At 47.4% G+C, this 14049-nt stretch overlaps 1 protein-coding gene across 5 annotated transcripts in view; it reads right to left on the bottom strand.

Annotated features, from left to right (window-relative positions):
- LOC137414408 (uncharacterized) overlaps positions 1-14049 on the bottom strand; it is a 383519-nt gene that overhangs the window by 97550 nt on the left and 271920 nt on the right. For 4 of the 5 annotated variants that reach the window (XM_078781942.1, XM_068099932.2, XM_068099931.2 and 1 more), the window contains 2 exons: positions 11485-11641; positions 11215-11271 (listed from right to left, as the gene is read on the bottom strand). In XM_078781942.1, coding sequence (XP_078638068.1) covers positions 11215-11271; positions 11485-11641 — 214 coding nt within the window. The remainder of the gene's footprint in view (positions 1-11214; positions 11272-11484; positions 11642-14049) is intronic. The other variant, XM_068099930.2, reaches the window with a different exon arrangement.

Raw genomic sequence — 14049 nt, forward strand, 5'->3', positions numbered from 1 at the left:
GCCTACACTCATTCCAGCCTCACCCTTGCCTACACTCATTCCAGCCTCACCCTTGCCTACACTCATTCCAGCCTCACCCTTGCCTACACTCATTCCAGCCTCACCCTTGCCTACACTCATTCCAGCCTCACCCTTGCCTACACTCATTCCAGCCTCACCCTTGCCTACACTCATTCCAGCCTCACCCTTGCCTACACTCATTCCAGCCTCACCCTTGCCTACACTCATTCCAGCCTCACCCTTGCCTACACTCATTCCAGCCTCACCCTTGCCTACACTCATTCCAGCCTCACCCTTGCCTACACTCATTCCAGCCTCACCCTTGCCTACACTCATTCCAGCCTCACCCTTGCCTACACTCATTCCAGCCTCACCCTTGCCTACACTCATTCCAGCCTCACCCTTGTCTACACTCATTCCAGCCTCACCCTTGTCTACACTCATTCCAGCCTCACCCTTGCCTACACTCATTCCAGCCTCACCCTTGCCTACACTCATTCCAGCCTCACCCTTGTCTACACTCATTCCAGCCTCACCCTTGTCTACACTCATTCCAGCCTCACCCTTGCCTACACTCATTCCAGCCTCACCCTTGCCTACACTCATTCCAGCCTCACCCTTGCCTACACTCATTCCAGCCTCACCCTTGTCTACACTCATTCCAGCCTCACCCTTGCCTACACTCATTCCAGCCTCACCCTTGTCTACACTCATTCCAGCCTCACCCTTGTCTACACTCATTCCAGCCTCACCCTTGTCTACACTCATTCCAGCCTCACCCTTGCCTACACTCATTCCAGCCTCACCCTTGCCTACACTCATTCCAGCCTCACCCTTGCCTACACTCATTCCAGCCTCACCCTTGTCTACACTCATTCCAGCCTCACCCTTGCCTACAATCATTCCAGCCTCACCCTTGCCCACATTCATTCCAGCCTCACCCTTGCCTACACTCATTCCAGCCTCACCCTTGTCTACACTCATTCCAGCCTCACCCTTGCCTACACTCATTCCAGCCTCACCCTTGCCTACAATCATTCCAGCCTCACCCTTGCCTACACTCATTCCAGCCTCACCCTTGCCAACACACATTCCAGCCTCACCCTTGCCTACACTCATTCCAGCCTCACCCTTGTCTACACTCATTCCAGCCTCACCCTTGCCTACACTCATTCCAGCCTCACCCTTGTCTACACTCATTCCAGCCTCACCCTTGCCTACACTCATTCCAGCCTCACCCTTGCCCACATTCATTCCAGCCTCACCCTTGCCTACACTCATTCCAGCCTCACCCTTGCCTTCACTTGCTCCAACCTCACTCTTGCCTACACTCATTCCAGCCTCACCCTTGCCTTCACTTGCTCCAACCTCACCCTTGCCTTCACTTGCTCCAGCCTCACCCTTGCCTTCACTTGCTCCAGCCTCACCCTTGCCTTCACTCATTCCAGCCTCACCCTTGCCTTCACTTGCTCCAACCTCACACTTGCCTACACTTGCATCAACCTCACACTTGCCTACACTTGCTCCAACCCACCCTTGCCTTCACTTGCTCCAACCTCACCCTTGCCTTCACTTGCTCCAACCTCAGCCTTGCCTTCACTTGCTCTAACCTCACCCTTGCCTACACTTGCTCCAACCTCACCCTTGCCTACACTTGCTCCAACCTCACTCTTGCCAACACTTGCTCTAACCTCACCCTTGCCTACACTTGCTCTATCCTCACGCTGGCCTTCACTTGTTCCAACCTTACCCTTGCCTTCACTTCCTCCAACTTCACCCTTGCCTATACTTGCTCCAACCTCACCCTTGCCTACACTTGATCCAACCTCACCCTTGCCTACACTTGCTCCAACCTCACCCTTGCCCACACTTGCTCGAACCTCAACCTTGCCGACACTTGCTCCAACCTCACCCTTGCCTACACTTGCTCCAACCTCACCCTTGCCTACACTTGCTCCAACCTCACCCTTGCCTACACTTGCTCCAACCTCACCCTTGCCTTCACTTGCTCCAACCTCACCCATGCCTACACTTGCTCGAACCTCAACCTTGCCGACACTTGCTCCAATCTCACCCTTGCCTACACTTGCTCCAACCTCACACTTGCCTACACTTGCTCCAACCTCACCCTTGCCTACACTTGCTCCAACCTCACTCTTACCTACACTTGCTCTAACCTCACCCTTGCCTACACTTGCTCCAACCTCACCCTTGCCTACACTTGCTCCAACCTCACCCTTGCCTACACTTGCTCTAACCACAACCTTCCCTACACTTGCTCTAACCACAACCTTCCCTACACTTGCTACAACCACAACCTTGCCTACACTTGCTCCAACCTCACCCTTGCCAACACTTGCTCCAACCTCACCCTTGCCTACACATGCTCTAACCTCACCCTTGCCTACACTTGCTCCAACCTCACCCTTGCCTACACTTGTTGCAACCTCACCCTTGCCTACACTTGCTCCAACCTCACCCTTGCCTACACTTGCTCCAACCTCACCCTTGCCTTCCCTTGCTCCAACCTCACCCTTGCCTTCACTTGCTCCAACCTCACCCTTGCCTTCACTTGCTCCAACCTCACCCTTGCTTTCACTTGCTCCAACCTCACCCTTGCCTTCACTTGCTCCAACCTCACCCTTGCCTTCACTTGCTCGAACCTCACCCTTGCCTTCACTTGCTCCAACCTCACCATTGCCTTCACTTGCTCCAACCTCACCATTGCCTACATTTGCTCCAACCTCACCCTTGTCTTCACTTGCTCCAACCTCACTCTTGCCTTCACTTGCTCCAACCTCACCCTTGCCTACACTTGCTCCAACCTCACACTTGCCTACACTTGCTCCAACCTCACACTTGCCTGCACTTGCTCCAACCTCACCCTTGCCTACACTTGCTCTAACCTCACCCTTGCCTACACTTGCTACAACCACTCACCCTCCCCCTGCCAGCACTCATAACAACCTCACCACTGCTGGTATTTTCACCACTGCCTGCACTCATTCTAACCTCATCCCTGCCTGCACTCACTCTGTCACCACTGCCAACACTCACTACACCCATACCATTGTCTGCACTCACTACACCCTCATCATTGCCAGTCCTCACCACAGCCTGCTGTGATAAAATACTTTACATAGAAAAGATGAGGCCGTAAGCAAACTGATAGTGATGGGCTTAATATGACTGGTGGTGTTCCATTGTGAATTAGAGTGGCACGGGAAGAGTGCGTACCTCCACCAGGCTGAACATTTTCCATTTTGTATCCCACTGATATGTCGGATTTGATTCCAGACCTTAACCAAAAATCTAATCAGCTTGTTCTTGTCACCTACCCAACTCATCGACCAAGTTTTGTCATAATGTATCCATAATTTTTTGAAATGTGCTATATATCGTTTATTGGCCACAACCCTCAATGGTGAAGAATCACTTGGAATATTTAAAAACAAATTTATCGGATCCACATCTGGATCTTCACCAAAATCGAAGCAATTCTTTCTTGTCACACACCCAACCTGTCCACAAAGTTTTGCCTGAATCCGTCCATAACTTTTTGAGATGTCCTGCTCACAGACAGACAGACACACAAACAGGGGTGAAAACATAACCTCCACCTACATTCTGTTGGTGGAGGTAATGAGGTGAAACAGAGGGATTACAGTTGTGGATTCAATGGGGGATTCAGAATATTTTAAAAGAGGGGTGTGATGGATGTAGGGAGTTGTGGGGGATCCAGAACTTCACTGTAGGGAGTTGTGGGGGATCCAAAACTTCACCAGCTTGCGCAGATGCAGGATAATACAAAAGTAAAAAATATTGCATCTCTGTTTCTGCTATGTACGTGCGTGCATGCCTGCGTGCATGTGTAAATCTTTCTTACCCTGGACTGGCATGTACCGACAATTCCATTTTACATGAAATAAAAGAGCACCATTAATGGGATGCAGCAATTGACATAACACGTGATCGCAAAGGCCGCCGTTCGGGTAGGAATTTGGCATTTGGCCTGGAGAGCCTTTACATTTTTGGCAAACTATAGAATGAGGAATCTGCGAGTGGGAGCGGATGCGCAGGAGGGTTGGGAAAGCCCTGGCATGTTTGCCATCCCGGCATGGCGCCCGTGCACTGAACGTCCAACACCTCCCATTTCATAGGGAACAGCATACCGTGGGAACCACACATTCAGCACCCTCGCCCAGCATGTTCCAGGCCTTTTGATATCGTAATATTCAGCATCCTCATCCAGAATGTTACAGTTCTTTAAATATCATATTCAGTATCTTCACCCACCATGTTATAGGCCTTACAGTCTCACAGTCAACACACTCACTCAGTATAGCATAAGCCTTTCGATATGACATTCAGTGTCATGACCCAGAGTGCTGCAAAACTTTCAAAATCCCATTCATTATTCCCAGGAAGCCTTTCCAGATCACAAGCATTGCAAGCCTTTCCAGATTACAAGCATTGCAAGCCTTTCCAGATTACAAGCATTGCAAGCCTTTCCAGATCACAAGCATTGCAAGCCTTTCCAGATCACAAACATTGCAAGCCTTTCCAGATTACAAGCATTGCAAGCCTTTCCAGATCACAAGCATTGCAAGCTTTTCCAGATCACAAGCATTGCAAGCCTTTACAGATCACAAGCATTGCAAGCCTTTCCAGATTACAAGCATTGCAAGCCTTTCCAGATCACAAGCATTGCAAGCCTTTCCAGATCACAAGCATTGCAAGCCTTTCCAGATCACAAGCATTGCAAGCCTTTCCAGTTTCCAGATCACAAGCATTGCAAGCCTTTCCAGATCACAATCATTGCAAGCCTTTCCAGATCACAAGCATTGCAAGGCTTTCCAGATTACAAGCATTGCAAGCCTTTCCAGATTACAAGCATTGCAAGCCTTTCCAGATCACAAGCATTGCAAGCCTTTCCAGATCACAAGCATTGCAAGCCTTTCCAGATCACAAGCATGGCAGGCCTTTCCAGATCACAAGCATTGCAAGCCTTTCCAGTTTCCAGATCACAAGCATTGCAAGCCTTTCCAGATCACAATCATTGCAAGCCTTTCCAGATCACAAGCATTGCAAGCCTTTCCAGTTTCCAGATCACAAGCATTGCAAGCCTTTCCAGATTATAAGCATTGCAAGCCTTTCCAGTTTCCAGATCACAAGCATTGCAAGCCTTTCCAGATGATAAGCATTGCAAGCCTTTCCAGATTACAAGCATTGCAAGCCTTTCCAGATTACAAGCATTGCAAGCCTTTCCAGATTACAAGCATTGCAAGCCTTTCCAGATCACAAGCATTGCAAGCATTTCCAGATCACAAGCATTGCAAGCATTTCCAGATCACAAGCATTGCATGCCTTTCCAGATCACAAGCATTGCAAGCCTTTCCAGATTACAAGCATTGCAAGCCTGTCCAGATCACAAGCATTGCAAGCCTTTCCAGATCACAAGCATTGCAAGCCTTTCCAGATTACAAGCATTGCAAGCCTTTCCAGATCACAAGCATTGCAAGCCTTTCCAGATCACAAGCATTGCAAGCCTTTCCAGATCACAAGCATTGCAAGCCTTTCCAGATTACAAGCATTGCAAGCCATTCCAGATTACAAGCATTGCAAGCCTTTCCAGATCACAAGCATTGCAAGCCTTTCCAGATTACAAGCATTGCAAGCCTTTCCAGATCACAAGCATTGCAAGCTTTTCCAGATCACAAGCATTGCAAGCCTTTCCAGATTACAAGCATTGCAAGCCTTTCCAGATTACAAGCATTGCAAGCCTTTCCAGATTACAAGCATTGCAAGCCTTTCCAGATCACAAGCATTGCAAGCCTTTCCAGATCACAAGCATTGCAAGCCTTTCCAGATTACAAGCATTGCAAGCCTTTCCAGATTACAAGCATTGCAAGCCTTTCCAGATCACAAGCATTGCAAGCCTTTCCAGATCACAAGCATTGCAAGCCTTTCCAGATCACAAGCATTGCAAGCCTTTCCAGATTACAAGCATTGCAAGCCTGTCCAGATCACAAGCATTGCAAGCCTTTCCAGATTACAAGCATTGCAAGCCTTTCCAGATCACAAGCATTGCAAGCCTTTCCAGATTACAAGCATTGCAAGCCTTTCCAGATCACAAGCATTGCAAGCTTTTCCAGATCACAAGCATTGCAAGCCTTTCCAGATCACAAACATTTCAAGCCTTTCCAGATTACAAGCATTGCAAGCCTTTCCAGATCACAATCACTGCAAGCCTTTCCAGGTCACAAGCATTGCAAGCCTTTCCAGATTACAAGCATTGCAAGCCTTTCCAGATTACAAGCATTGCAAGCCTTTCCAGATTACAAGTATTGCAAGCCTTTCCAGATCACAAGCATTGCAAGCCTTTCCAGATTACAAGCATTGCAAGCCTTTCCAGATTACAAGCATTGCAAGCCTTTCCAGATTACAAGCATTGCAAGCCTTTCCAGATTACAAGCATTGCAAGCCTTTCCAAATCACAAGCATTGCAAGCCTTTCCAGATCACAATCATTGCAAGCCTTTCCAGATTGCAAGCCTTTCCAGATTACAAGCATTGCAAGCCTTTCCAGATTACAAGCATTGCAAGCCTTTCCAGATCACAAGCATTGCAAGCCTTTCCAGATTACAAGCATTGCAAGCCTTTCCAGATTACAAGCATTGCAAGCCTTTCCAGATTACAAGCATTGCAAGCCTTTCCAGATCACAAGCATTGCAAGCCTTTCCAGATCACAAGCATTGCAAGCCTTTCCAGATCACAAGCATTGCAAGCCTTTCCAGATTACAAGCATTGCAAGCCTTTCCAGATCACAAGCATTGCAAGCCGTTCCAGATTACAAGCATTGCAAGCCTTTCCAGATCACAAGCATTGCAAGCCTTTCCAGATCACAAGCATTGCAAGCCTTTCCAGATCACACTCATTGCAAGCCTTTCCAGATTACAAGCATTGCAAGCCTTTCCAGATTACAAGCATTGCAAGCCTTTCCAGATCACAAGCATTGCAAGCCTTTCCAGATTACAAGCATTGCAAGCCTTTCCAGATTACAAGCATTGCAAGCCTTTCCAGATTACAAGCATTGCAAGCCTTTCCAGATCACAAGCATTGCAAGCCTTTCCAGATCACAAGCATTGCAAGCCTTTCCAGATCACAAGCATTGCAAGCCTTTCCAGATTACAAGCATTGCAAGCCTTTCCAGATCACAAGCATTGCAAGCCTTTCCAGATCACAAGCATTGCAAGCCTTTCCAGATCACAAGCATTGCAAGCCTTTCCAGATTACAAGCATTGCAAGCCTTTCCAGATCACAAGCATTGCAAGCCTTTCCAGATTACAAGCATTGCAAGCCTTTCCAGATCACATACAGCAGCCTAATCCAGAGTGCTATGGGCCTTTTCAAATCACATTCAGTACCCTCGTGAACTGTGCTACGGGCCTTTTAACATCATATTCAGCACCCTCACCCAAGTACAATGAATTGCCAAACAGTAGGGAGCACAAGAGCATACTGTATTGCAGAGTGCCCAATCGCAGTGGAGCAAAGAGCTCCCAAGCCCCTGAGCCCGCTGCATCGCCGAGCTCCCGAAAATGCTGCACTGCGGGGCTCACATGCACACTACATTCCACTTTACATGTACTGCCCGAGTACTGCACATGTACTGCCCGAGTACTGCACATGTACTGCACATGTACTGCTGAGTGCCCAAGTGTACTGCACTGCGATGTGCCAGAGCACACAGCACCCACGCGAGCTGGAACATCGAGTACCCGAGCGAGCAGCACTTTAGAGCTTGAAGCTCATGAGCAGGCTGGAGAGCGGGGGAGCACAGGCTCCCTGGAGAGCGGAACCTAAGGTCTTCCTGGGCAAAGGGATGCACGGGCTCCCTAGAGGGAAGGACACATGGGTACCCTGGAGGGAGGGACGCACATGTGCACTGGAGGACCAGGCACATGTGCGCCCTGAAGGGCTGGGCGCAGGGGAGCCATAGCGGGCGGGGCGCAAGGGGCACCCAGGATGGCGGAGTGCACGGGCACTCTGGAGCACGGAGTGGCTGAGTTCACTGGATTGTGGGTCATCAACGTGCACTACGCTCAATTGCGGAGCACCGGCATGCACTGAGCCATTTCCAGAGCAACTGCCCTTGAGCTAGATAGGGAAGAGGGGTTACAATCATTGACATTTTTCAAGCATTAATGGGTGAAGGAGCGTAGGTGAGGTGAGTCGGGGTGGGGTAGCAATTTGTTAATGCAAGCGTCAAATCTTCATCAAAAACTAATTTGTCACTTTTGTTGATGCAAACGTTTTTTCTTTTTTTTTACGGCGTAGTCAGTAGGACAATGTCGTCTGCAACTGCGTTTGTCTGGGTCCGGTATATCTGTCCAGATAATGTAATCCGGATAGTGTCCGGATAGTGTAATCTGTCCGGTATATCTATGTATGTATGTCCCTTCGCCAGCATTTTGTGGGTTTATTCCCTTTAAAATTCGTTTTAACTGCAACTGTTGGTCCGATTGACACAACATTTTCACCATAGGAGCGCTTCCTCCACTATAATTTTTTAGTGATAACTTTGACATCATAGTTCACGTGATATGGGCGCCATCTTGGGAAAACCGAATAACTTTGCACCTATATACAGACTTGGCATTTAATATGGAATTATTTTTTTTTCTTGACTTGGGTTTACTTTCTTAACTCAGTTTATCAATCTAGTGAGTTTCTTTTACACTTTGGTGATTTATTTGTTGAAAGAACCATGTCACTGATTGTCTGTCACAGCAAGAAGTCAACAACAGGATTATATCACAGGTGGCGTGGCAAAATGTACGGACAGGTGCATTTGATGATTGGCTTCACAGTCGGGTATACAAGGGTTGTTGTGTTCTGTATTAGTGGAAAACAACTGCTGCACGTCTCCAAAAGTTATTGCCGCTTCCTCTGGAGATGGTCCGTCAACTCGACAATGCTGTTTGTCATGGAGTGGTGGCTTTACGAAATTACGGCATGAAACAGCGTGCTATTGCTCGGCAGTATGGCATCACTCAAGGTCAGGTGTCAAAGATCCTGAAACGAAATGCTCAGAGGGGTGTCCCTACTCCAATACCGAGGCCAGGACGTCCCCGCAGAACCACAAGGAGGGATGATCGCCAGCTGCACCGGTTAGTCCGCAATGGCCGTACCAAGTCAGCTAATCGGCTTAGGGCTGAGTGGCAGCAACTGACAAATGTGCCTGTATCCAGAAGGCTAGTCAACCAACGACTGGTTCAAGCAGGCTATCGTGCCAGGTGTCCCCTGAGAAAGCCACGCCTGACCAGACAACACCGCCAGCGCCGATTGCAGTGGGCCAGAGAGCACCGTCAATGGCAGCCAGGACACTGGAATCACGTGATCTTCAGTGACGAGTCTAGATTTCTGGTCTGTCGTCAAGATGGTTGCGTCCGAGTGTGCAGACAAGTGCATGAAGCCTACAACAAAGATTGTATAGTGCCAAGAGTCCAAGCTGGAGGTGGTGGGGTGACCGTTTGGGCTGTTTTTCATGCAGGGGGCAAAACTGACCTGGTTGTTCTGAATGGAAACCTGAACCAGTTCAAGCACAGGGCCATTCTGGAAGAAACATTGCTTCCATTTGCTCGTGCAGCCTTTCGAGAAAACTTTGTCTTCCAAGATGACAATGCACGGCCTCATCGTGCTCGCATGATCCAACACTTTCTTGCTGACCGTGGTGTAGAGCATATGGAGTGGCCTGCCATGTCCCCGGATATGAGTCCGATAGAGAACTTGTGGGCAGAATTAACGCGTCAAATCGACCACTTGGACCAGCAGCCGACCTCTGTGCGTGAATTGCAGCAGGCTATTGTCACTGCATGGCAAGCGATTCCTATCCAAACCTTGGCAAATCTCGTGAACAGCATGCCTCAATGTGTACGTGCTCTCCTGAATGCTCGTGGGGGTTACACGAAGTACTGAACTGTACTTTTACTGTCCGTAATCCCAGTCGTAATTTAACTTTTGTTTTTGTTAAAAAATTTTTTGGCTAATGTGCAAAATAAAGAGATACTTATGGAAAACGTACAGAAGTTTAACACAGTACTGTCCATGAATTGAGTTCGATATCAGTTTACATCACTTTCAAGGATCAATTTATTTGTTTCGAAATGTCAAATGTGGTTTTTGTTTCTTTTAAAGGTCACATTAACAAAATCTAGAATAATTTCAACATAATTCCAATGAACTTTTGGTTCTAAGACATCTTGAAAAGTAAGTTCACCCCCACAAAAAAAATATTCCATATTAAATGCCAAGTCTGTATCTCCAAAACTGCTCCATGGGGAAAAAAATGAAAGGTGGCTCCTTGTAAAGTACTACCCATGGGGAATAACATATGTCAATGATGATGGTATAGGTCCTTCATTATGAAGTCATAAATCGACAAGTAGAATGCTTGATCCGATCAGTATGAAATTTATTTAGCATAATAATCTAGGGATAAATTGGCCGAGAAAAAAAATAATTGATGACGTCATAGGTCACGTAGTTCGGCAGCCATATTTTTATGGCATAGCCTGTAGGGCAATGCCATCTGGAATAGCGCTTGCCTGTCCGTCTGGTGTATGTATGTATATCCCTCACAAGCATCCACCAATCAGAGCTGAGGATCTGGTCACATGACAGGGGGACAGCAGCTCCTCCACTCAGCAGATCCAAGCCCGGCTATGCCATTGTTAGACGATCGATGTTGTTTTTTTAATACCAAGTCGAAGCTCGTATAAGAGCTAACACATATAACATATAATAAAGGGAGCGGGAGACAAGAGGGGGAGAGAGAGGGAAGCACAACAACAGTGGAGAACAGGAACATTGGGAGATCTATGGAAAGGAGAGGGCTGGGGTGGGGTACATTGGATAAATAAGATGGACGCTACAAGGGCTCTCGGGAAAGAAAACAGGAAATTTGAAGAAGGTGGGTTTGGGTGGATTAAGGGGGGTAGAAAAGATCAAGGTTTTGGATGAGGGAAGATCGGAGGTGGTGGTGGACAGCTTGGTCAGATTATGACAGAAAGCACAAATTGTTTAGTCTAATTGACATAATAAATTGCTTTAATTTTGTCCAATATAGATGCAAAGTTAGTTTCTTTGACTATTTGTGTCGTGTACCTCAGCATATTGTGTACTTACTGTATGTGATGTACAGTGTACTTACTGTATGGTACTGTAACAGGTGTATCTGGAGTAAGTGGCAGTTGCTCCTTCAGATGTCCTGTCAAAGAAAATATTGCATACAGAGGAACACAAAAATGAAAAAATAATAATAATAAAAATAACAATCATAATCATAACAATAATCATAATCACAATAATAGTACTACAATTTCATATGAATAAATGTTTGACTCCTGATATGCTCAATGTGAACTAAAAATAGTAAAGCTTTAACTTTGTGTGAAAACCTCAAAGTTCGCGAATGACAGACCCATGCCAGGCTGAAGGATACCCGGAGTGCTGGGCACAGGGAGTACCGGACCCATGTCAGGCTGAAGGATAACCGGAGTGCTGGGCCCAAGCCCTGTCTTATTGAGCTCTTCTTCGTCTGCAAATGTCGTCTTATCCAAGGACGCCATGCTTGAGGTCTGGTAGAACATGATAAGATCAGTTTACAATGGGAATGCAGATGCAGGATCAGTAACAATGTACACAAATGGATGAAATAAACAGAACGTTTGATGCTACATCGGGGATCTGAGCAAGAGCTCCGATGAAGCCTACTTCCATGAACATTATGTTCATTTCATATTGTTCTACCTGTCTGCCACTGTAGATTAACATGAGTCTTCAGGAGCAACATTAGTTCTTCATCCTAATGTAATGCGGTGCAAGCCCACTAGTTTTCTTATAGTAAGATCAAGGCATGGTGAATACCACAGTACAGTAAATATACAGTAATAGATGTGGTGAGTAATACAGTGCACTGAATTTACCGTGAGAGATGTGGATAATATAGTCCACTAAATTTACAATGTCGTGTGTTAAAGCGCGGCGTTACGCGCGCTGCTTGTGAGCAAGGAGGAAGCGGACAAGCGGTAACATATAAATGTCTTTATTGTGTTACATATTTAGGTGAATGTATGTAAATTACCATTCAGGTTGCTTATCCGTGTGTATTATATTAAGGGTTGTTGTGATGGGAGGGTCAGGAGCCCTTCGGAACCAGTGGCCGGAAACGGAAGAAGAAAAGACACGAGGAGAGAAAAAGGACGGTGCTTCTTCTTCCTCGCCCCGCGACGACGAGAAGGTGGAATCGACCTTACGCTGCGCGGAAAACGCGCCGTTGCGAAACGTCTGGCGAGAGGAGTTACCTGGGCGGTAAATACCTTTGGACACGTCCAGTCACTGTGAGGTCGTGCACGAAACCAAGCGTCCGGGACAGTTTGCCCCGTCTACAAAGACGCGTACGGGTCCGCACGGTGGGCCTCGCTCGCGTCGGAAGCCGCGCTGGGTTTTGCCCCGTCTACAAAGACGCGTACGGGTCCGCACGTTGGGCCTCGCTCGCGTCGGAAGCCGCGCTGGGTTTTTGCCCATCTACAAGGACGCGTAAGAGTCGCACTTGGGGCCTCGCGCACGTTGGACGCCGCGCTGGGTTTGCCCCGTGGCTTGGCAAGGAGGTGCGCTGCAGCCGCGGCCCCAGTCCGAGACGGCACGTTTAGAGCACGTCCGCCCGGGGCTCGTTCAACCGCCCGTGTGCGGAGAGGAGAGACATTGACCACGGAGGGAGTCAGGAGTGGGGCTCACGTGAGGAATGTATAAGATTAAGATGGCCATCTTAGAATTTGTGTAGATGAGTTCACATGGTTGTAATATTGATTGTGCAGTGTTGATGGTTGTTGATTGCTCAGTGAATATATTATTGATTATTCCGGATCCTTGGTGTGGGGTTTCTTCTTGACCGGAATTCATATTGATTGCGTTACGAAAGCGTATAAACCATATATCTTTCTGGCGGGGTCCCTCCCACGGTCCGGGGGTCACCAAGACCAGGTAGTTACCGGGAGGACCACGTAACAGAATTGGGGGCTCGTCCAAATTACGATTTGCGGTTTCGCAATTGGGTCTACGTCCGGGATCTAAAAGTGTATAAAATAATAAAATAATAATATTTTTGGTAATTAAAATTTATTAATTAATTATTAATTGGTAATATTTTTTTTGAGAAATTGGGGAAAGTCTTGGGGTGAAGGTTAACAGGTGTTAACGATAGGCACCATGGCGTTTGTGGCACAGAACTTTGGGGTAACCCCGAGTGAGGCACAGTTCCGAGCGTTGCTAAAGTCGGATCTCTTGAAATTGGCCAAACATTTTAACTTGGAGGTCCGAACTAATTTGAGGAAGGCAGAGTTGCAGGCCACGGTGATACAATCTATGGTGGGATTAGGAACATGGGACGAGTTAGCCTGGGAGTGGCTACCCGAAGAACCAGAAGACGTGGAGCTCCGGAAACTGGAGTTGCAATTACGGAGCCAGGAACGGATCAAAGAAGAAGAAAGGAAAGCAGAAGAGAGAAGAGAAGAGAAGCAAGCAGAGGAAAGGAGAGTGGAACGAGAACTCCAGGAAAGGTTAAAAGAAGAAGAAAGGAAAGCAGAAGAGAGGAGAGAAGAGAAACAAGCAGAGGAAAGGAGAGGGGAACGAGAACTCCAGGAAAGGTTAAAAGAAGAAGAAAGGAAAGCAGAAGAGAGGAGAGAAGAGAAACAAGCAGAGGAAAGGAGAGGGGAACGAGAACTCCAGGAAAGGTTAGCAGAAGAAGAAAGGAAAGCAGAAAAGGAAAGAGCAGAAGAAGAAAGGAAAGCAGAAAAGGAAAGAGCAGAAGAAGAAAGGAAAGCAGAAAAGGAAAGAGCAGAAGAAGAAAGGAAAGCAGAAAAGGAAAGAGCAGAAGAAGAAAGGAAAGCAGAGGAGAGGAGAGAAGAGAAACAAGCAGAGGAAAGGAGAGTGGAAAGAGAACTCCAGGAAAGAAGAGAAAAGGAACAAGCAGAGGAAAGGAGAGCTG

Source organism: Myxine glutinosa, chromosome 7 (assembly GCF_964187855.1).
Source record: "Myxine glutinosa chromosome 7, kmMyxGlut1.1, whole genome shotgun sequence".
Lineage (NCBI taxonomy): Eukaryota > Metazoa > Chordata > Myxini > Myxiniformes > Myxinidae > Myxine > Myxine glutinosa.